The 23,543-nt window shown below is 28.2% G+C and overlaps 1 protein-coding gene across 1 annotated transcript in view; it reads right to left on the bottom strand.

Annotated features, from left to right (window-relative positions):
- LOC122517478 (diacylglycerol O-acyltransferase 1-like) overlaps nt 1–23,543 on the bottom strand; it is a 41,200-nt gene that overhangs the window by 4,233 nt on the left and 13,424 nt on the right. Inside the window, exon 3 of the mRNA XM_043635876.1 lies at nt 9,536–9,664. Coding sequence (XP_043491811.1) covers nt 9,536–9,664 — 129 coding nt within the window. The remainder of the gene's footprint in view (nt 1–9,535; nt 9,665–23,543) is intronic.

Raw genomic sequence — 23,543 nt, 5'->3', positions numbered from 1 at the left:
TTTCGAAGTATAAATATTAAATGTTATCGAACGTTTTTTATACTTTATATCATTTAAATAATTATTATTATATTAAATATTATTATATTTCATTTATAATTATTATATAATTAATAATATATAATTTATAATAACTATGATAATATAAGGTTATCCAATAAAAATTCGATAATTATTTGGAATAAAATACAAAGAAAAAGAAAAATAAATGAATAATAAAATATGAAATAACACAATCTTTTAAAATAATCCAAATATATCAAATATAATAAATATTATATTAATAATAATATAATATTATAAAATAATCAATGAAACGTTAATGAATGAAATGATGCATCGTGTTTTAACGAACGTTCAATTATTCCAAATTTTTATAATATCTTATTATATAAATAATGAGAAAAGAGAAAAAAAGAAACGAAAAGAAAAGAAAGAGAAGAATGAAAAACCGCTGACGAAAACCCGCTCGTTTGGTTTACAAAAGTCAATGATGCTATTTTAATCAATTGAATTCGTCGAGCGTCAATCAATATTATAATTCATATTATATTCACAAATACTTATTTGTCAAACGGACGTTGTTGTTCGTGATTGATTGTACGTCGAACTATGCTTTCCCTTCCACCCCCATACCCCTCCCCCCACCCATCCCTCACCCCATATCGGTTTTAATATCGATCAAAACGAATAATCGAAATTACACGTTGGCATCGTCATTTCATTACACGATTATAATAGGATTGTTCGACATAACCATCGAAATATCATAATTCATAATATAATATATATTTCATTTATTTTTTACCTCATAACACACATAATAATATAATCATCCTACTCGATCATTATCAATGAATAATTTTCCATCCAAACATTCAATAAATTTAATATTACATTTTTACCCCCCCTTTCCCTCCCTCTGCCATCCACCCTTCCCAGCCCCTTTTTCATTTCCTTTCTTTCTTTTTGCATTTTTCTTTTGTTATCGTAAGGTTGAATAAGGAATGAAAAAAAATTTAATTGAATACCGTGTATATATATATATATATGCAAGATTATTCATATTAAAAATTATATCGAATATTTCTAATATATATTTATATTGTATTATAGATTAATTCTTGTTTATATAAGAAAATTTATATTAATAAGATAAGGGAATCGTCGAACGATTTATAACGTGTTTTATTCTGATAAATTTTACCAATATATAATATATGATTTTTAAATAAAAATTTATTTCTAATATAAATGAAATAATAAAATATATAGATATATAATAATAATAATAAATAAAATAATATAATTATTTATATATATATATTTTACGAGTAAAAATAAAAAAGAAATGTTTTATATATAAACATATCGATTATTAAATATTACAGTAATATATATTTTCATTAATTTTGAATTTTATTAAATATATTTTTAATCGTACGTGTTAATACGCAAAACGTTACGAATTTTAACAAAAGAAAATGAATATATATATATATATATTATTTTTATTTGTATCGATTAATTTCAATATTATTAATATTATAATTATTATTCTCATTAAGATAATTTTCGTTTGATAATTTAATTGTTTTGGTTTTAATTGCTAAATATTGATACGGTTGATTAATTTTTGTTTTTCTTTGTTTTTTTTTTGTAATAGGATTATTTTTATAGTAGGAACAATAATTAAAAAGATAACCACTTGAAAAGTACACAAAAAATGTAGTAGTAGATATCGTAACTCATCGAAAGTTCTCACTTAAAGGCGCGAACAGAAAAGATATTAAATTTCTGATCCATCCTGAATAGCCTTGTTGATCCTAGCATCAGCCCCGTTAAATCCATGCTCGTTCTTCATTGGCCGAAGTTCGTTAATACAGCGCGTCATGATAAAAATCCTCAATTTCACGTCTACCAACAACGAAGAATAAGAAGAAAAAGAAGAAGACGAAATTCTTAGAAGTAAAAGAAGGAGAGACCAAAAAAAAACATGAAAATATGCTTTGCAAAGTTTAAACTCGTATCATATCATATAGAAAATAAATCAATTGATTCGTATTTACAATGAGAAAATGTCTGTTAAAATCGTACACCCGTTACATTTATTCAATTTTTCTTTAACAACTATTCATATATATAAATAAGTTTAAAATGAATAATATTTAGAAATAAATACACACAAAATACTAACACTAGAACCTTCCATAATTTAGTTCAATTCAATTTTTAGGTTAGAATTCGCTTTCTCATTCGCGTCATTGTATAAAATTCATGAAATTATGTATTTATATATAAGATTCACATTGTAGCTTGTCAGCACACACCGAATACGTCAATGAATGATCGAACATTTGATTATATTCTTATAAATTAATATTTCGGACGTATACCGAGCTATCTGTTACAAATTTTGACATTCACAATTAACATATATATATAAAAATTAATTATATACAATTTAAATAGAAAATAAATTATTTAATAAAATTATAAAAAATAATCCAAATAATATTTAAAACTATTTTAAGTTAAAAAATATTTAAGTTAAAAAAAAAAAAACTATTTTTAGTTAAATTATTATTATTTACCGAGGAATTTAATATCTTAAACGTGAAACGATATTAAATTGTATGATTGAATATATATATGTAGAAGTTGCTATTATTAATACAAGCGGGATAAATTCGTTGCTTATGCGAATTCAAGAGGAATACAGATATACATATATACATACATACATACATATAGTCTAACAGATAGACGGACGGACAGACAGACAGACAGACGGAGAGAAAGCATCGTTGAAAATACATTCGGACATACTAACTTCGCGTAGCAAGCAAAATGCTGTGGTCGATTAAGGCAAGTGCCCGTCCACGGTGTCGTTAGTCGAAAACAAACGTTCGTTCTGTGTTCGTGTATCCGACTCTAAGTAATGTTTAGAATGGAAATGGTAAGGGATAAGTTAGGTGGAAGTAGGGGGGAGGGAGGGGGGACGGGAAGAGGAATTAGAAATGGGATACATAGAAACGTTAATTGAAATGTAAAGTATCTTCGTTGTATAAAGAGAAAATGATTTAATTGACGTTTTAATATTAACGTTAATAAATTCTACTTAAAATTAAATTACATTACACACACACACACACACACACACAGACACAGACGCAATAAAAGTAAAAAGTTAGTTTTATTTAAGTTTTAGTTTTTTTATTTAATTTAAAATTAATGTTTGAATTATTGACGACTAAATTAGGGGACACCGTGTATATAGATATATATTATATTCTATAATAATATCTTTGATAATATATTTTTAATAATAATAATAATAATAATATCTATTTTATTTGATATAACATGTAAACCAAAGTTGAATTATTGACGACTAAATTCGAGGACACCCTGTATATATAATATATTTTGGCTTATATATTATATTTTATAACCTGTTGAATGCCATGGGTGTCACCGGTGACCGTCATTAAATTTGATATTTCGTTCATCTTTGCCAAAAGATATAATAATGCATTTAAATGCAACGTGGGGGGAGGGGGGTGTCACCGATAACCTCCGAATAAAATAAACGCATTTCACACAATTAAAAACTAATTTATCTTTAAATAATTTTAAATTAATTTATATTTAATAAAATTTAATTAATTTATCTTAAAATAAAATAATATATTTTAATTTATCTTTAAATAAAAAATAATATATATTTTAATTATAATTATAATTATAAAATAATTATGCAACGTGTTAAATGAAACGTTATTCAATAAACAAATATTTCGAATGCATGATACGAACGAAATAATATTTAAAAGTTTGCAGTCATCTTTCGAACAATTTTTTAATCAAAAATGTACCTGAACCAAAATAATGCGGATGCTAGAAATTAATCGATAAAGAAAGAAAAGAAAAAAAAGAAAAGAGAGAGAGAGAGAGAAATTGTTGGTAGGGTTGGGGTGGAAAGGGGGTGAAGATCTCTTTGAGAAATAATAAAAAAAAAGAGAAAGAAAGAAAGAAAAAAAAAAAAAGAAAAAGATAAAACGAGGTCTCAATTAATCGAGACTACCTTGGAAAAGAATCTCGTAACATCGATAAAAGTCTAAGGACAAGAAGGAAGACTGAAGTGAGAAAGAAAAAAGAAAAAGAAAAAAAAGGAAAAAAAAAAAGAAGGAAATGGCTATCGAGTCTTCTTCTTTTTCCCCTAGCTAGTACTATTTCTCTCGTTTCTTTCTTACCGTCTACTTTTGCTACGAAACTTTGTGAAAGGTTCCCGATGTAATCATAATTTATGCACTTTCAAATCTTCGACTACTACTTTTATTCTCTTAAGATTTTTTAATCATACATCGTTAGTCGTAAATCCCCCAAATAATAAATTCCTTTTTTGTTTCTGGTATAATTGAATAATTTTCCCTATGTTTTATACCTTTTTTATTCGATTATTTTTCCAATTAATTTATTCGACAGTTAATATTCTTTAATTATCATTGAAATATATGTGTATTGTAATAATTACATCTTTATAATGTAGTGTTTTATTTAAGAAATTGCATAAAAATTAAAAGAATGCTCAAATGGGAACGTTTTAATCTTAAATTTTTTGTATTAGGTGTATTATTACTTTTATACACATGCGCAACATGTGGAAGGGCATTTAAACAACATTTAATAAAAGTAATTTGATAGACGACAATGTTTCATTTCAAAGGTGACAAATAAAGTTTGCGTCAATATTTTTTATACTTATAGTAAGCAGATTTTAATAATTTTTATATTAAATTAAAGTACACTCTTTTTCCTACGTGTAGAATACCTTATGAAGTTCTAAGTCTCATTCATTTCGATAATATTATTATTACAACTTCCATAAATGATCGATTGAAGTTTAAGATATTTGATAAAGAATATAAAAAAAAATTAATTAATTCACAGTGTAAATTAATTTCAAATGATAATTAATTTTACAAGCTGGTATTAGGAGGATAACTGATGTAATCTAAACTTGAACGTTACGCGTTGATCCATCCTGATTGGTATTCTAGAATATCCCTAGTGAAATCTTATCGAGTTAAGAACTTAAAATCTTCATCAGTATATAAAAAGATGATTTTATTTCATTTTTTTATTTATTATATTTATCTAGATATGATTTTATTTTGTTTATTTACATATTTATCCACATATATCTAGAAATCAATATAACAAGATTTTCTGATGTAGATTACAATTAAAATTGAGATAACACCATGAACACCGAAACGTCATATGGGTAAAAGTGTAACATCGAATATTTCATGTCATTTTATTTGCAACTACAATTTTTTCCTAACCCCCCCATCCAGCGCCCCCCACCCTCCTCCGAAAAGAATTCGACGACATTTGAAAAATAAAACTCGTTCATACAGATTAAACATGGCTCTGTGTATTCTACGGAATTTTCCCATAGCTCATGGGTATTAACGAACAAAAAATGGCATACGAATATCTATACCAGGCATATAAACGGTGTCCAAGTTATTTTACGAAAAATATTTCCAATATATATTGTTACAAGGCAAAAAAATAAGAATCAAATGTTGTAAACAACATAAATTATTAAATAATTAATTAGAACAGTTTTTTTATACGATTAATTATATACATTGTTGAAATCTATTTTTGAAAAAAAAAAAGTATTTTTTTATAAATTGAACAATTTTTTTGGTTTTCTAACACTATCTCTATCTCTTTCCATCTCAAATACTTTCTATAATATTAATAAGATTACAACACATTTATTATACCAATTTTAATATCGAGCTAAACCTTTTTTTTCATTCAAAAGTAAAAACATTCACGTGAAACAATATATTTAATAATCAACAACCGTTCGGGTCGGTAAAGTAGATTTTACTAAAATTACTGGAAACTTCTTTTCAATATAATAATTATTATTATTATCTAAAAAAATAAAATTTACCTACACTCTATAGAATGATACAAATATATATTGTCTAATAATTTATTTTATTATTTACAATTTCGATTTAAAAAACTTAATAATTATTATTATTCAAACATTGCGCATTGATTTGAATAAAATTTATTTTACCGACAGATGGTTAAAGATAAAGAAAATAGATATGTATGATAAAATATAATAAAAATCATTTTCTTATTAATTTTATTATTATTATTATTATTATTATATTAATTATTTGATAAAATATTTCATATTTATACATGAATGTTAGAAAGATATCATTTGGTTAACTGAAAAAATCTACTAGAAGCAACAGAAAAAAAAAAGAAAGAAAGACGGACGGGCGATGGGGTGGGGAGAAAAGGGGAAGGAGTGGGGGGCTAGAAAGTAGCTCAAGAAAACGTTTGCCGACCAAGCAATTACGTCGCAAAACTTCCCTTCCAAAGTTTTTCCACGCTTAACGAGCGTGATAAATTTCTGTTACAAGACCTAGCGTTTTCCCGGTGATGGTGGTGGTGGTGGTGATGGTGTTGGTGGTTGTGGTGGTGGTTGTGGTGGTGGTGATGGTGGTGGCCAGTGAACGCGAGGCTTCGGAGAGTTTACAACGACGATAAAAATCTCGTTGAAATTATTCATGGGTCGAGGCTAACACCTAAGACCCGAACCCTACCTTCCTTTCAACCTTGAGAAGAAGAACGCGAAGTGGAATAAAAAGACAGAAAGTAAAAAAGAGAGAAAGAGAGATAGGGAAAAGAAAGAAGAGGGGGTGTAGTAAGGGTGGGGTGATGGTTGGGAGAGGAGGGGGGGGTATGGTTAGGGGAATTTCACCTTGACGCCTTTGTAAAATCTTTTTCTTCTCAACTTTTTTACTTTTCTCTTCTCATTTTTTTTCTTTTCTTTTTTTTTTTTATGGTATAAGAAGCATCGCAAAAGATATTCTCTTAATTTTTACTTCAAGGACAACGAACGTTCATTATAATACTCTATCTATCTCTCTCTCTCTCTCTCTGTCTCTTTCTTTCTTACTTTACGTCTTACTGTTAGTCATAAATTAATTTCTAACGAGACTTTTTTTTTCTTCCTCGTCCACGAGTAATTTTGAGGAAAACAAGTTTTCTTAAAGTTCATGGTTAACGGGATTTTAAAAAAAAACGACAAAAAAAAGAAATAAAAAAGTAGAAAAATAAATTAACGATTCGCGTCCTTGACTACTTGAAAATATATACGGACAAATTATAACCTTGATTAATGGGGGTAACGATTTTTTTGTTGCTTTTTTTTCTATATGTATAATATGTAAAGAGTTTTATCTATATTTTTATAATCATAAATTAATTTATTAGGACACTTGTTCGTATCTTTTATATTATACAAGATAATATAATGAATAGGTTTATCTCAAAGCTCGTTGTTTTGTATAAAACAAAAATTAACCTAAAATTTCTTAACCTAAAAATTTCCCCGTCATCGAATTAAAAAAAATAAATATTTAAAAATATTCTCACGTATGATTTAACCTTACAATTGTTCTTATCTTTTATATTATACAAGATAATATAATGAATATATTTATTTTAAAGTTCGTTGTTTTGTATAAAACAAAAATTAACCTAAAATTTCTTAACCTAAAAATTTCCCCGTCATCGAATTAAAAAGAAATAAATATTTAAAAATATTCTCACGTATGATTTAACCTTACAATTGTTCTTATCTTTTATATTATACAAGATAATATAATGAATATATTTATTCTAAAGTTCGTTGTTTTGTATAAAACAAAAATTAATCTAAAATTTCTTAACCTAAAAATTTGCCCGTCATCGAATTAAAAAAAAAATAAATATTTAAAAATATTCTCACGTACGATTTAATCTTACTATACTTTATTTTTATTTGTTTTATATTTGTTTTATATTAATAATCATCGCAAATATATTTTTTTTAATTTTATTATAAGAACACATAACGAACATTAGTCATGAATTAATAACTAAAAAACAAAATACTTGTTTGTTAACTTTTCGTAAACAAATTCCCATCGAAGATCATTGTTTTCTTCTATAAAAAGACAAAAAAAGAAAAAAAAAAGAAAATTTAACGACCGTGTCGTTGACTAGAAAAATTGCAGACCCTCATTATCGGACTATTAGAAATGACACAGCTGATCTAATCGAAATCACATCAATCAAATAACCAGACGTAAGAAAAAAGTCTAACATAATCGTTCTTAGACAAATCCAACCTGTCAAAGATTCCCTTTTTATATATATATATATATCTACAGGGTGTCCCATTTAAATGAATCCAATTCGAAACTGTTGATGATAGAAAAAAATATGTTAAACAAAAGTTGAAGTTATTTAAAAAAGTATATTATCCGATATTATTAATTTTTTTATAGATTCGTAGGTGGACGCGTAAAGATCACATGAAGGTCAATTTTAATTTTTTAAATAAAATTATATATTTTTTAATGCACCAATTAATCCAAGTTTTTATTTCCTACACAAAAGTATTAACCAATTCAATTTTTGTCTAACATCAGTGGATCAATTTAAATCGGACACCCTGTATATATTCTTATCGATTGTTAAATAACAAATCGTTCTGCAATTCGTAGACGTTTTATCTCAAATCTCAAAGGAAGATCCTGTTTTAGTCAGACTTCCCTTTTCGACCCTACTTTCCTATTCTTTTCTTATATATACATATGTTTTTTTTTTCTTTATTCTGATCCCTACGGTCACCATAGTGATCGAACGAGAATTTGAGAAGCTTTACGATCAGACAATTTTTTTCTTCACCTATTCTCTCTTACTTTTTCCTCACCCTTTTAAAAAATGACGGATAAAAAATTATATCCTTTTTACATAGGTAATCCCTTTTGATTTAACTATATCATCATCATCATCATCATCATCATCACATATTTATGAACCATGAATACAAAAATCTCATAATAATTTTAACCTCATCGATAGTTGTCCCTTTAAAACCATTTTTTTTAAATTATTATATCATTTTTTCAAAATTATTTTTTTCTTCGAACAAATCTATTTTCAACCTTGAATAAAAATATCTTAATTAACTACTATGATAAGAAACTATATTATATAATTTAAATTTGTAATTAAATAATATATTTAATTAATATTTATCAAATTTATATAATAAATAATTTAAAATTATATTATAATATTTTGTCTGCTATTCAATTCATGTTTGTGATTTTTGTTACACCAAAAATTAATTACGTAACCCTTTACGGGGTCACAATCCTAACTTTAGGTTTTGTCAGAGCTGCATCAGAGTTTTTCTTTTTGAAGATTTTGTTAAGATTCTTTTCAATATTTTGTCAAATTCAAAGTACTCAATGTTGTATACTACACAAAAAATGATTAAAATTAGAAAGAAATATTTATGTGCGCGTGTATGTGTGTGTTTTTTTTTTTTGTTATAAAAACAACATGACAATTCAAATAAAAATGATGCATAATCTGATCGAAAAAATGTTAAATCTTAAAATACGTTATATACATAAGGTACACATACTTGATAAAATTTTCAAGAAGCAAACGCATTCCACCAATTCCAAGCAAGAGGAAGCCCCAGTTGACGAATCCTGTAAAGTTGTCGAAACCCGAGCTCCATGAAAAGAGACTGTCTCTTGGTCGGTGACATCTGCAAAAATTACCAAAAAGAAAACACAAACTAAAAAAAAGTAATAAGAACGACGTTCGATAAAAACATTCGAAAGAAATGAAGGACCGAAATATTACATGTATAAATTTACAAAATAAAACTAAGAAACGCTAAAACTAAAAAACACTAAAACTAAAAATGAAAAAACGAGTAATGTACAAAGAAATAAAGGAATGTTCGCGTGGAAAGGGAAAGAAAAGAATAAAATAAAAAAAAAAAAAGATAGAAAGAAAGTAATCCTACATTTTTCCATCTTTTACTAAAGATTTTCTAACTTTGTGTTGTAAGTCGTAGTTTTCAACAACGAGGATATGAAGAAAGATATTTGCCATAGAGACATACGCCGTAAGAGTAAAAAAATATACAAAAAAAAATACAAATAAAGATGAATTGTAACAATAAAAGCTCTTTTTCGTATTACACGACAATCGTTTAGATTTTTTCCCTATCCTTTTCTCTAACGTTGCAAAACATTTCGCGAATAAACGTTTGCATTTTTTTCTTCTTCTTCTTCTTCTTCTTTTTGTTTTTTATATTCTTCCCTTTCCTTTATTTCTTCTAAAAGATATTCTTACTATATTTTTATGTATATGTATTCAAACGTAAAGAAACCATACACAACCAAACTTCCCACCCACCCACTTCCCCCTGCTGTTGTTATTCTTCTTCTCCTTCTTCTTCTTCTTCCTTATCTTTCATTTTATTACAATGAAATATAAGATGAAGATATTCGTCTGTTATAATATACACAGCTATTCTCGTTACTTTCTAAATCTTCATAATAAGCTTTCTTTGATGTCTATTTGATTTATTTTGACGTTTTATTCGAATGAAGAACATCCATGTTTTAATTACATTCTTATATTACTTAAATTTTGTGTATCATAAATATAATAAAAGTAATCTATATGTATCATTATAAATTTAATATAATTAAACGTTTCATATCTATTAAAAATAATATTTTATAACAATCAATTGAATATTATTTATTTGACAAACGAAATATAAAAATCAATGTAAAATATTATAGGTTAGGTTATATTTAACCTAACCTATATGTGTTCAACCTAACCTATATATATAAATATATTTAAACAAAAGTTTTTTAATTCATTTTTAAATTAATCCACGAATAAATGAACGATTTAATAAACTTTTCAATCACCTTATCGCATATACAAGGTGTCACAATATTTTATCGCAAAATTTTACTTGGACATTCTATAAATACAAATAATAATAAATTAATTAGATAATAATTTACACTTCAATGATTAATTAAAAAGTTATATTAAAAATATATGTATATAGTGTATATACTGAATATGTGTAGGTAAGAAGAAAAATAAAAATAAAAATACGGTGAAATGTTTTGAGGTTATATCCCATGAGAACAATTTAAGGAGAACAAATCGTATTTTATTTATTTATCTGTTTCCTCCCTTTTCTTTTTTAATATTATGTGTTTCATCTTATTTTACTGTATTTTTTCTTTTATTTGTCGTAGAAAACGTTGGTACTTCTTTTCGACGAAACGTTTTTCCGTCGTAATATAAAATTTGAATGTTCTGCAGTAAGGAAAAATCGTCTAACGTTTTAAATTTTCTGTCTTTTTTTTTTATCCTACCTGCTTTTTCTCTCAATTATTTTAGTATGCGACAAAGTAAAATATATATACACTAATAATTTTTTTTAAATAATATACTACCTTAGCATATGAAATACTATTTCTTTAATAAATAAAACTATATCGAGGCCAAAAAAATCATCCCATAAAAAAACAATTCCAATTATTTTCACATATTTATCCACATAAAAATTATGAGAAATAAAAAAATCATTTAAAAAAATCATTTTACATCTACAACAAACAAACACACACGCATACACCTATTAGAATTAACAAAAAAATACGTAAAAAAATATATCAATTAATAAAACAATTTTACTATAATTGTTACATCCAACAAAATAATTTCAATTACATTTTCCACACACATACGCACACATTCTTAAGTAAACATATTCTTATTATACTAATAAAATAACGTGTCAATGTAGAAAATAATGTAATCATAATTATCAACTCAGCAAACAAACAACCGCCCTACTTGGTTTCAATGAAAAACCCTTTGACCTTTCTTCCAACGTAAAGTCATATTCAAAGCATATGCACGTATGCAAGTGAAACGTACTTACATATACATATGTACATACTCTATATGGGTTCCAAACACACAAATACATTTACATACACATATGAATTCATACACACATACGTACATACATACATACATACATCTACATACTTGACATCAAAATGGTAGGTGCTTTTTTTTAGCGACCATAACGCCCAAGTGGCTCCATCCAAATGAAGTACTTAATTAACTTGACTCGCGAGTAGTAGTACTACGTACTCGTAAAGAAAGAGTAAAGAGGGAAGAAGGGTTTTAGACAGGGGGGGGGGCTGAAGGTTGAACGGAGAGTAGGAATTAGGGGTAAGGTAAAAAGGGATGGTAGCCAACGAGGTTTCACGTCGAAAACTTTAACTAGGGTTGAGTATTCCACAAAAGTAGGAAAACAAGCATTCGTATATTACTAAAGGGTTTGCTACTTACATACGTCATTTTTGTAATCCCTATTATCCTATTAAAAAAAATATCCTAACAATAATATTATATATTATATAATTTGTAGTAGTTATAAACACAATAATATAATATCAAATTAATCGGTTAATAAATCATCAATATTAAATCGACAAATATATTTTTATGTTACATTAATTAAATAATATATCAATTCATTTTTATTTTCGTTAGAGATTTTCATTTCTAATCGATTAAACAAATCTATCTCGAATAATATAAAAATATATGTAAAAAAAAAAGAAAAAATAAAATTCAAATTTAATCAGCAGTAATTTGTTTAAATAAATAGATATGTATATATTGATTCGTTTTGACTTTTAATAGATTTGAAATTAGACGTTTAATTTATTTAAAATTAATAATACGTTGAACAAAAAAGTAGAATGAGAATATATTAAAAGGAATATCATAAGTTTCTGTAGTCTCCCTTTTGCATTAACTTTCTTGATTAGGTTTCTTCATTAGTGTCAACGTATAAGGAATAATCCCACGTAGATCTTGTGGCAGGTGGTGCCTTAGCAGGAGCACCACCAGCACGTAAGACGATACGATCGTAAACGACCTTGGAAGGGTTTCTAAGCCACTAACTGCACACTAGAAATCCCCTCGGCTCTCAGTATTATCCGTAAAGATCATCAAGAAACAAGAGTGAGATGTGAAGAAGTTAATCTATAAATGTGTCGACGACATAAATCCAAGTATATCGAAACTCTATCTTTTCAATTTTCCTCCCCTTCTTTTTTTTTAATTACTTAAATAACATTTTTTTTAATTAAAAATTAGCACGCGGTAACCGTTTTCATTAAATTAACAATATTTTTTATATATTTATTTTACAATATTTTTATACTAAATATATATATATTGATTCATATACAAAACCATGTACGTATTAATACAAACACACACATGTATAGAAATTATTGAATGGAAATTTATCATGTATTAATCCATATACTATTTCATATACACAAAACCATATGCACATTATTAATACACAATACCCATACTCGGACACGTATACTAACTCATACCAAGTATACATAAGTCACATACATTATATAAAACAGTATACAGGTTATATATGTAATGTACTGATACGTTTAGGTATCATATAAGGTAACATATTCTCTCCATCTCTGTCTCATAATTATCTGCGATAGCTCCTTCCAACGATGCAACCAACGGTTGGCAGCCCTGTATTCGACGACATTGGGGAACCACCTTCGTAGTCCTTCGACCATACTCCTTCCTTCCTTCCTTCTATCTCTCTCTCTATCTCTCTCCCACTTCTATACTCATACTATATATATATACATATACATATATAATATACACATATATATATATATATACTCTCGCTAACGACTATATATGCCACGACTATTATTCTGAATTTATGGTAGATCGTGGTAATTAATAGAGCCACAATAGAACCAACGGGGAGTTGTACGCCAACATACGAAGAGAACCATCTCACACTTCTGATAGGCTGCGTGCTATGTGACAGAATGCAGATGCATTTCACAAACGAATTACTTCCTATAATACTTGCTGAAAACTTTACTCCATCAATATTAACTCTACTTCGTTATGTATTATAATATTCTCTTATTCATTTACTAATTTGTTCTAACCGTTTTTTGGATATCTCATATATCGTATGTACCGCCATATTGTTTTCTAACCTCCAAAACTTTATTAAGTTTTATAACTCGTATTATATTTTAATATACTTTATTTAATCTAATTCTAATCATTGAGTTGCTCTCTCTCGGAAAATACGGATAAAATAAAACAAAATACATGTGTGCAGTTCACACGTGGTAGAAAGGAAACCTTTAGAAAACTAAACTTCGAAAGAATGAAACGAATGTTTAAATTTTATACTACATATAATATTAATAAACATTTTATACTACATATAAATATTATTATATTCTCTTATTCATTTACTAATTTGTTCTAATCGTTTTTTGGATATCTCATATATCGTATGTACCGCCATATTGTTTTCTAACCTCCAAAACTTTATTAAGTTTTATAACTCGTATTATATTTTAATATACTTTATTTAATCTAATCATTGAGTTGCTCTCTCTCGGAACATACGGATAAAATAAAACAAAATACATGTGTGCAGTTCACACGTGGTAGAAGGGAAACCTTTAGAAAAATAAACTTCGAGAGAATGAGACGAATTTTTACATTTTATACTACATATAATATTAATAAACATTTTATACTACATAAATATATAATATTCTCTTATTCATTTACTTATTTGTTCTCATCGTTTTTGGATATCTCATATATCGTATGTACCGCCATATTGTTTCTAACCTCCAAAATTTTATTAAGTTTTATAATTCGTATTATATTTTAACATACTTTATTTAATCTAATCATTGAGTTGCTTTCTCTCGGAACATACGTATAAAATAAAACAAAATACATGTGTGCAGTTCACACGTGGTAGAAGGGAAACCTTTAGAAAACTAAACTTCGAGAGAATGAGACGAATGTTTACATTTTATACTACATATAATATTAATAAACATTTTATACTACATATAAATATTATAATATTCTCTTATTCATTTACTAATTTGTTCTAATCGTTTTTTGAATATCTCATATATCGTATGTACCGCCATATTGTTTTCTAACCTCCAAAACTTTATTAAGTTTTATAACTCGTATTATATTTTAATATACTTTATTTAATCTAATCATTGAGTTGCTTTCTCGGAACATACATTTAAAATAAAACAAAATACATGTGTGCAGTTCACACGTGGTAGAAAGGAAGCCTTCAGAAAACTAAACTTCGAGAGAATGAGACGAATGTTTACATTTTATACTACATATAATACATTATATATTATCAACCACATTTTCAATTTCAACGAAGGCTCGACTATCTTCGACTATCTTCAGTTAGTCGGCTAAATTCGACTAGTTTGGAACAGAACAAGTATTAAACTATGCAATATAGATCCTACTATCTACTCACTAATACGACGCCTTTTTCTCGGTTCGGCATGACAATATGCAAGCACACACAAGCACACATATGTACAACGCTTAGTACACAAGGGTTGGGAGGCTACGAAGCACCGTACAAAAAGGAGACCGAGATAACAGGAAACACTATACCGTATTCTATCTCATTCTCTCACAGGCTAAATCCTATAGATGTATATATTTGTCTTTTTTTAATATCATCTCCTCATTTCCGTTTCATCGAGTTTCAAATCACAACAATTTTAATGAAGTTTTCTTTTCAAAAAAGAAAAGATAAAGTAGATTTTAATTAGTATTTATAAATTTAATTCAAACGTTTGTATTCTGTTTTATCGACGTTATTCAAAAATATAAATAATCTCGTAAACAAATAGAAATTAATTAAACTTACGTAAAACGATAAATGTAATCAATTTTAAAGAATTTTCTTCGAATTTGATTTCAATTTCTAGACAAATGATTTATTAATAGAAACATTTCTCGTCTAATTGTAAGTTGGAATAAAAACATTAGTGAAAGATATTATTATCATAGTCATGATATGATGAAGATGGTTGTTAGTAGCGTGGTCCAAAGGTTTAAGACGAACAAACCTCAGATGTAACGCAAGAAGATCGCAAACTAACTTGTCCACTGTTTGCTCCTCAAAGCTGAAACATACCAGTCGTTTCTTCCGGACAAGCACCGTTCCGTTTTCTTGCTGCTTCTCCTTCGAACAACTTCCTCGGACAGCTTTTTGCTGTCGGATCGCATTACAAACATGTTCTCCGACAAACAAACGAAAAAATAGGAGAAGGAAAAAAAAGACGGGAGAATACGTATAGAAAAAAAAAATAAAAAAGAAAACCCTAGAGTAAAACTTTGAACACAAGAGGTTAGAGAGGATTTTTTCAAATGGAATTTACAGCTCGTATATACTACTCGCAATATAAATTTAATCGACGTATTGATTATTCGATCATTTATATTTCGAGTTTCATTGAACCAGGTTAAATATTTCAGTTTGATGAAGTTAATTATTTGAATTGTTTCATTGATTATGAAATAATTTGATTGATATCTGTTAGAAGGCTTTTGTGAATTGAATATAAAATACAATGGTTGTTGAAATTTAGAAAGCTTTTTACAAACGATTCTTACGGATGTAAAACTTTGTCGTACCTCAAAGGGAAATCATTATTTTTATACTACACCGGAAAATACCAGCACACGCTTATTAATTACTAAATATCCCTAGATAAAACGCGCCATCTACATTACATTGATTCATTGATTAGCGCCATATTGAACGATAACAGAAGTTTGTTTTAAATTATTTGTAATTATTAGGTATAACAATTAATTCGATGACTTGACTTTAAATTCATTGCATAAAAATTGACATAGTTTTTTTTATTATTCGTCAAAATCAATTACCTATGATTAACCTAAAAATCAAATTACCAGTCTACCTATGATTAACCTAAAAATCAAATTAACCGAAATCAATTACCAGTGATTAACCTAAAATAGTCATCGAAATAAAAGTGAAACTATTTCGAAGAATAACAAATGCATGATTACTTGATAAATAGATATTAAATATCGTATTTTTTTATTTGTAAACGAACCGAATTTTAATTACTACAGCCAATATAATACTTCAAACGAATAAAATAAAAAATTTCGATGTAATTTTTATATTAAAAGTTATACGAAGAAAAAGAAGAAGAAGAAAAAAAAAAAAGAAAAAAGAGAGAAAAAGTACGAACGAACGTATGGAATGAAATGTAACCGAACGGGAAAACGGATCGGAAACAGGAAAAAGAAGTAAAAGAAGAAGAAGAAAAAAAAAACAAAAGGAACGGTCGACGGGATAACTGTATAAAAAACAAAACAAAAAAACAAAAAACAAAAAACAAAAAACCGAGCGAGAAAAAATCAAGTATAATAAAAAAAAAAAAAAAGAAAAAAAAAGAACAAAAAAATTCTAATCCAGGCGAGTTGTTCGAACAATATCGTACGAGAATGGTATCCGATTGTTTTCAATAGATGTAATAAGAAATAATAAAAAAAAATTCTTGTCAACAACAATGGACGCCATCGAATGATGAAAATGTCATCCGTTTTATCAAAGAGTGACAACAAGAAGCGAGGGAAAAAAAAGAAAAAAGAAAATGAAATAATAAAAAGGAAATAATAAAAAAAAAAAGAAGAAAAAAGAAAAAATGCCTCTAATTCTCTTTATTCTTTCTCTTTTATTCCCATACCTGTTTCTACCTTTTCATCGTTGTACGCTTCGGGATACGATGGAACGATATCGATGGATCGAACGAAAACGAAATAAAGAACGAATTGCGTTTTTCTATCGTTCAACCGAGAGGCAACAGAACGGCGAACAATGTTTTTATATAATTATGGAAGCATACTACGAGATTGCATTACTATTCCCTCTACAATCGGAAGGCTTTTATTTTTTTTCTCCCTCTCTCATTTTTTTTTTTCGTGTATATGTTTTATCGTCCAACGGGTATTAACAAAACAAAACAAAACAAAAAAAATACATAAAAATAGGAGGAGACGAGGGGAGGAAAACGCGCAAGGATACTTGCGAACGTTTATTAAAAAAAAAAAAAAAAGAAACGAAGAAAAAAATACAACATGGAAAAATAGATATTAATTAACGTTGCAACAAAAAAAAGTGAAACGTTGCTGCTCCTACTTTTATTTCCCGCAAATTACTCTCTCCTTTTTCTTTGTTTTTATTATTATTATTCTTCTTTACCAAAATTAATATCCGTTTACTTCAAATTGTTTATTTCTAATGATCGCGAGAAATGAACAGAATGGTGGTTGGGGGTGAAAAGGGCAAGGAAAAATAAACATTTTTTTAAATTATGATCGAAAAAAATTGCTACCTTGAATATGATAATATTATATCCAGCATCGGAGAAGAATATGTTAACAAATTTTAACAACGTATTTTACGAATAAAAATAAATAAAACAAAAATGTTTCACCCACACATAGAATAACGGACTATTAAATGTTTAATTAATAAATTATAACAATAAGTACGAAATGATAAAGAGACTTGATATTTTCACGATAAGTTATGAAAATTTATTAGAATATACAAACGACAACGTATCCTAACCTCAAAATATCAATCACTGCACGATCATACGTAGATCGATTAAATGAAAACTATGAATCGATTATTAAATTAAGAATTTTTCTGACGCGACCCTAATGGACTCTTTAATCTCTTCAAACAAAAAATTAACAACAAAACAAATAAATATATCCAATATTAATATTCACGTACGAACAACGAGATCCAATAATTGAGGTTAAGATCAAAAGTAAAGAGAAAATATTAGCCTGTTGCAACAATAACTATGATTTTATTCTGAACGATCATTCGTACCGTTCGCTAGTAATGAAAGTGATGATAAAATGAAACAAAAACGAGACGAGGAGTGGATAAAATAATCGAGCATACTGTAAAAGCAGAACATAGTGGTTTCGTCCATTTATTTGGAAAGATTGAAAAGATGCCAGAGACTTGAGCGTCTGTTTCGTCAATAGGAATTCCACGAAGCAAATGGCTCGGCGAAATAGCCATTTTGGAACACGAAACGATTCCCTGCACCCCCCTCACCACCTCTCCCCTACCCCCACCACGCTCTCTTTTTCCTAGCTCTTTCTCTCTTGTACAGACGGTTTAACAATCGTTTACTTCGGTGGCACCCGTTATACCAGAAGAACCTCTTACCAACACAGTAACAAAACAAGCAACAACGTCCCTCGTAAAAGATAAAGGTGCCAAATCTTTTGTTTCCGGATTGGTCTGAGGGATAGGTAGGTCGACGAAACTGCCCTTACAAAAGAAAGTAAAACTCATCTTTCTCTCTCTCTCCCTCTCTCTCTTCCTTTCTATTATACATCGTCCCTTTTTCGAAAAGACAAGGGAAAGAAGGAAGAGAAATGAATGCTCGTCGTTGAATATACAAGGATGAAACAAGACTCGAGAAAAATAGAAAGAGAAAGAAACAGGAGCTAGCTAGAACGAAGGCTGGAAGAGGAAAAAGATAGGGGAAGTGGGGAAGAAATAAGAAAAGAGGGTGGCTGGTGTAGAACGAAATGGAAGAAAATTCCCTCCTATCTTCCCTACGAATCTTCCTGACACCGGAAACCTTCTGAATATTTAAACGCTTGACGGATATACATATATTACCCGTGTAATGAGCCTATCTCTCTCTCTCTCTCTCTCTCTCTCTCTCTCACTCACTATCATCTTTTATCTCTCTCTCTAATTCTAACCCTCATAGTTTCTCCCTTTCTTCCTCACTTACTTACTATCTCTTATTCTCATCTCTTACGTTCATGTATTCTCTCTCTCTCTCTCTCTCTTTCTCTCTCTATATATTTTTCTTTTTCTTTTTTTGTCTGTTACACTCATTTTTTTGGAACTTATGTTTTTTCTTTCACTCTTTCATACAATAATGTATCCTCACTTATTTTCTTTCCTCTTTTTCTCTTACTTTCATTTGTTAGACACACATTATATTTTCTCTCTTTCCGTCTCTTAATTTCATTTTTTTTTTTTGGGACTCATGTATTTTCTTTTATTTTTTCATACAGTAATTTATTCCTATTCATTTTCTTTCTCTCTCTTTCTCTTTTATACATCCATGTATTCTCTGTCACTTTTTTTCTCACTCTCTCTCTCTCTCTCTCTCTCTTCAATGTTTTCCGTTATTCTATTGGTTGTTCTTTTATTCGTGAATCGAAGAAAATAAAATGAAGACTATGTAACCGTGGGGTAAAAAGATGAGGTCTGACAACGAAAGAATATACTGAATGATTTAGGAAGGAAAATTAAAGAGTGTTTTCAAACTCACTCTCTCTCTCTCTCTCTATCTTTTTCTTTTTCTTTTTTCCTTTTTTCTATCTCATTTATTCCTTCAAATAATATAGCAAACCTACTTTCCTAACTTTTTCTACCCATCTATCATTTTTATTGTCATTAGTTAGATAAATTAATCTCTTTTTCCTTTTATCTTATATTCTAACCTCCAAAAAAGTTTCCTTTCCATTTCTCTGATTGCATAAGGAAAAAACGAACAAAAATTTATTCAATCTTTTATGTATATTAAAAAATGAGGAAGCTCGAAGTAAGTTCCATATATTACGATCATTTTTCCTTTTGTTTTTTTCTTTTTATTTATTTATTTATGTAATCGTAAATTTTAATATAAAAGATAACATCGAATAATTTATCTGATAATTGATCAATAAAATCGATCGATCGATCGTTAAATCATTTTTCTCTAATATTAAATTATTCGGGGGGGGGAAATAAACAAATCCGTGATGCTCGAGTACTTGCACGCATGCATAAAACCTTGTAAAATGAAAAAAAACTGGTGTGTGTACTTATGTGCGCACGTAAGAAGTTATACTTCCGGTTCCCATAGAAATCCCTACTTCCAGTTTCCAGTAAAAGCTCTACTTTCATTTTCGGTTCCGGTTTAGTTCGGTTTGATTTGGTTTGGTATAAATAATATTCAACAAGATTACATGCTTGCACGTTTTATCCCCACACACACAGACACACACAAATACAATAAAGTATTATAACATCTTCCGTTCTGTCTCACGTATAACCCAATTGGATTCTCGCGAATTTTTCCAAGTCGTCGAAAATAAAGCCAAGAAAGGAGTCCGACGTTTACTCGAGGGAATACCAAAAAAAAAAAAAAAAAAAAAAACAAACAAACACGAGGAAAAAAAAACAAGAAAAAGAAAAAAGAAAAAAAAGAAAGAGAAACCGAAGGGAAAAAAAGAAAAGAAAGAAAAGAAAAGAAAAACAAGGCACGCAGCAGCGGCAAGGAAAAAATATATAAACGTAAAAACCACGGAAACGTCAAGAAAGTTAATTTAAAGTTGCATGGATCGCAACGGGCATCGTGGTTATACCGTATTCCAGTGTTATTTTTTCCCCCCTCTCTCACTCTCACTCTCTCTCTCTCTCTTTCTTATTTTTTGTTGTTGTTTCCTTCTTCTTTCTTCAACATAACCTCAAACTCCACCCCCAGCGCCACCCCCAACCCCTATCTACCGTACAACCCCTCGTCTTTTGAACAATACGTGAAAACCTTCCACCACGTCTCCAGTAGTTATCGCGGTCGCAGTAAATTTCTCGTTTCTTGACTTGTTCGTTCTAACGGAAACCGAGGATGTAATTGGAAGTGTTGATATTATTGTGCTATACCAGATACTACACAACGAAAGCGTTATTACAACGAAAGCTTTTTCGAATAAACCCTGGAGGAACCTCTCTTTGCCCCCAAGTTTATGAAAAAAAGAAAGAAAAAGGAAGAGAGAGAAAAAAAAAAGAAGTATTATTTATGGAATGGAAAGTTTCGTGGGATTTTAAACGACGATGACTTTTCATTTTTCTTTATAAATCTCTTCAACTATACTTCATTATATAACGTATTATATATTTTTCAATAATTTTTAAAATATATATTATTAAATTTGTTAATATGTTATATAATAATTAATGAAGTATAAACAATAATAATTTGTAAAATTATAGTAACATAAATGTTAATTCTTATAATATAATATATAATAATAATATTTATATTACCAATAGTATTTTTAATACTATTATTTGCTAATTACAAATAATTGGATAAATATATTTAATAATCTCAATATTTAAGAATTCATTGAAATAAACAACGAAACGATTATAAACTAACTTCGAATAAAATTGTTTTCTAATTTTCCACTATATACTACTGCAATTTAACCAATGAACTCCGTAACAATTGATACGCCATATTTTTAACCTAAAAAATAATTCAGAGATATCGTTATTAGAAATATTTCTGAAACACACAATATACACATTCGTTTTGACGAGATATAAAATAATTTGAAAAGAAAAAATGATGAGTGGGTGGGGGGGTAGGGGGAGGGTGGAGGAGAAAATATGAAGATTTATATATCGAAGATAAAATAGAAGAGAAAACCCAGGAGCGTATCTCTATGGGCGGTATAAAAAGAATATAAGAGACAGAGAAACATAGTGATAGAAACAGAAAGAGATAGAAAGAGTTGGGTTAGAGAGAGGAGCCATTATCGGAACGTGATAAGCGGCTTACGAGAGATTTTTGCTGGAATCACTTTTCAATACGTTTTCGACGATCGGATCGTGGTTGAAACGGGAACGACACCGGCTGCTACTACTGCATTTGCTGGTATTGGTATTGGTGTTGGTATTGGTGTTGGTATTGGTATTGGTGTTGGTATTACTACTAGAGTATATTGGTTGTGTGCTTGTCTTTCGCAAGAAATGCGTTTTTCTTCTTCAACTTGAAGGAAAGAAAACGGACACCAAATCGAAATACTTTTTTTCTCTTGGTCATTTCATTGGCAACGTAATAGTCCACCATTGTTTTTTCACTTGATTTCGTTCAGAAGTATCTACCAACTACCAGTTTTACTATCATGACTACTACTTTCTAAATTTGATCAATATTCTTATTACTGTTATTATCACAGTTAGTATTATTTGAGTTATTATTACTAGTGTGTTACTATTTTTATTTTTTATACATAGTACTACGTTTACTACTACTACTACTACTATAACAGTTACTATTATTATATTTGCTATTTGTACTATTATACTACTTTTACTACTCTTACTACTATTACAGTTACTAAACTCATACTACTACTACTATTATTACTAAACTACTGAATTCCTTTTCTTAAAAGTGCTGGGTTTTTAATACTACAACTATTGCAGCAACTGAATTACTATTATACTACTACCATTACAACTACTAAATTCATACTATGTATAAACTGGAACTACTAGGTTAAACTACTAGATTACTATTACATTACTATTTACTAAAAATACTGGACTACTACTATTATAACTACTGGGTTCATATTAGATATAAACTTGTATTACTAAATTAAACTACTAGATTACTATCACTACTACAACTATTGGATTACTATACAAATACAATTACTGAATTACTATTATTATAACTAATGGGTTCATATTAGATATAAACTTGTATTACTAATTAAACTACTAGATTACTATCACTACTACAATTATTGGATTACTATACAAATACAATTACTGAATTACTATT

The sequence above is a fragment of the Polistes fuscatus genome, unplaced genomic scaffold (genome assembly GCF_010416935.1).
Source record: "Polistes fuscatus isolate 324 unplaced genomic scaffold, CU_Pfus_HIC Scaffold20, whole genome shotgun sequence".
Classification (NCBI taxonomy): Eukaryota; Metazoa; Arthropoda; class Insecta; order Hymenoptera; family Vespidae; genus Polistes; species Polistes fuscatus.
The sequence above is the reverse complement of the archived record's forward strand: the minus strand, read 5'-3'. Positions and strand labels throughout refer to the sequence as shown.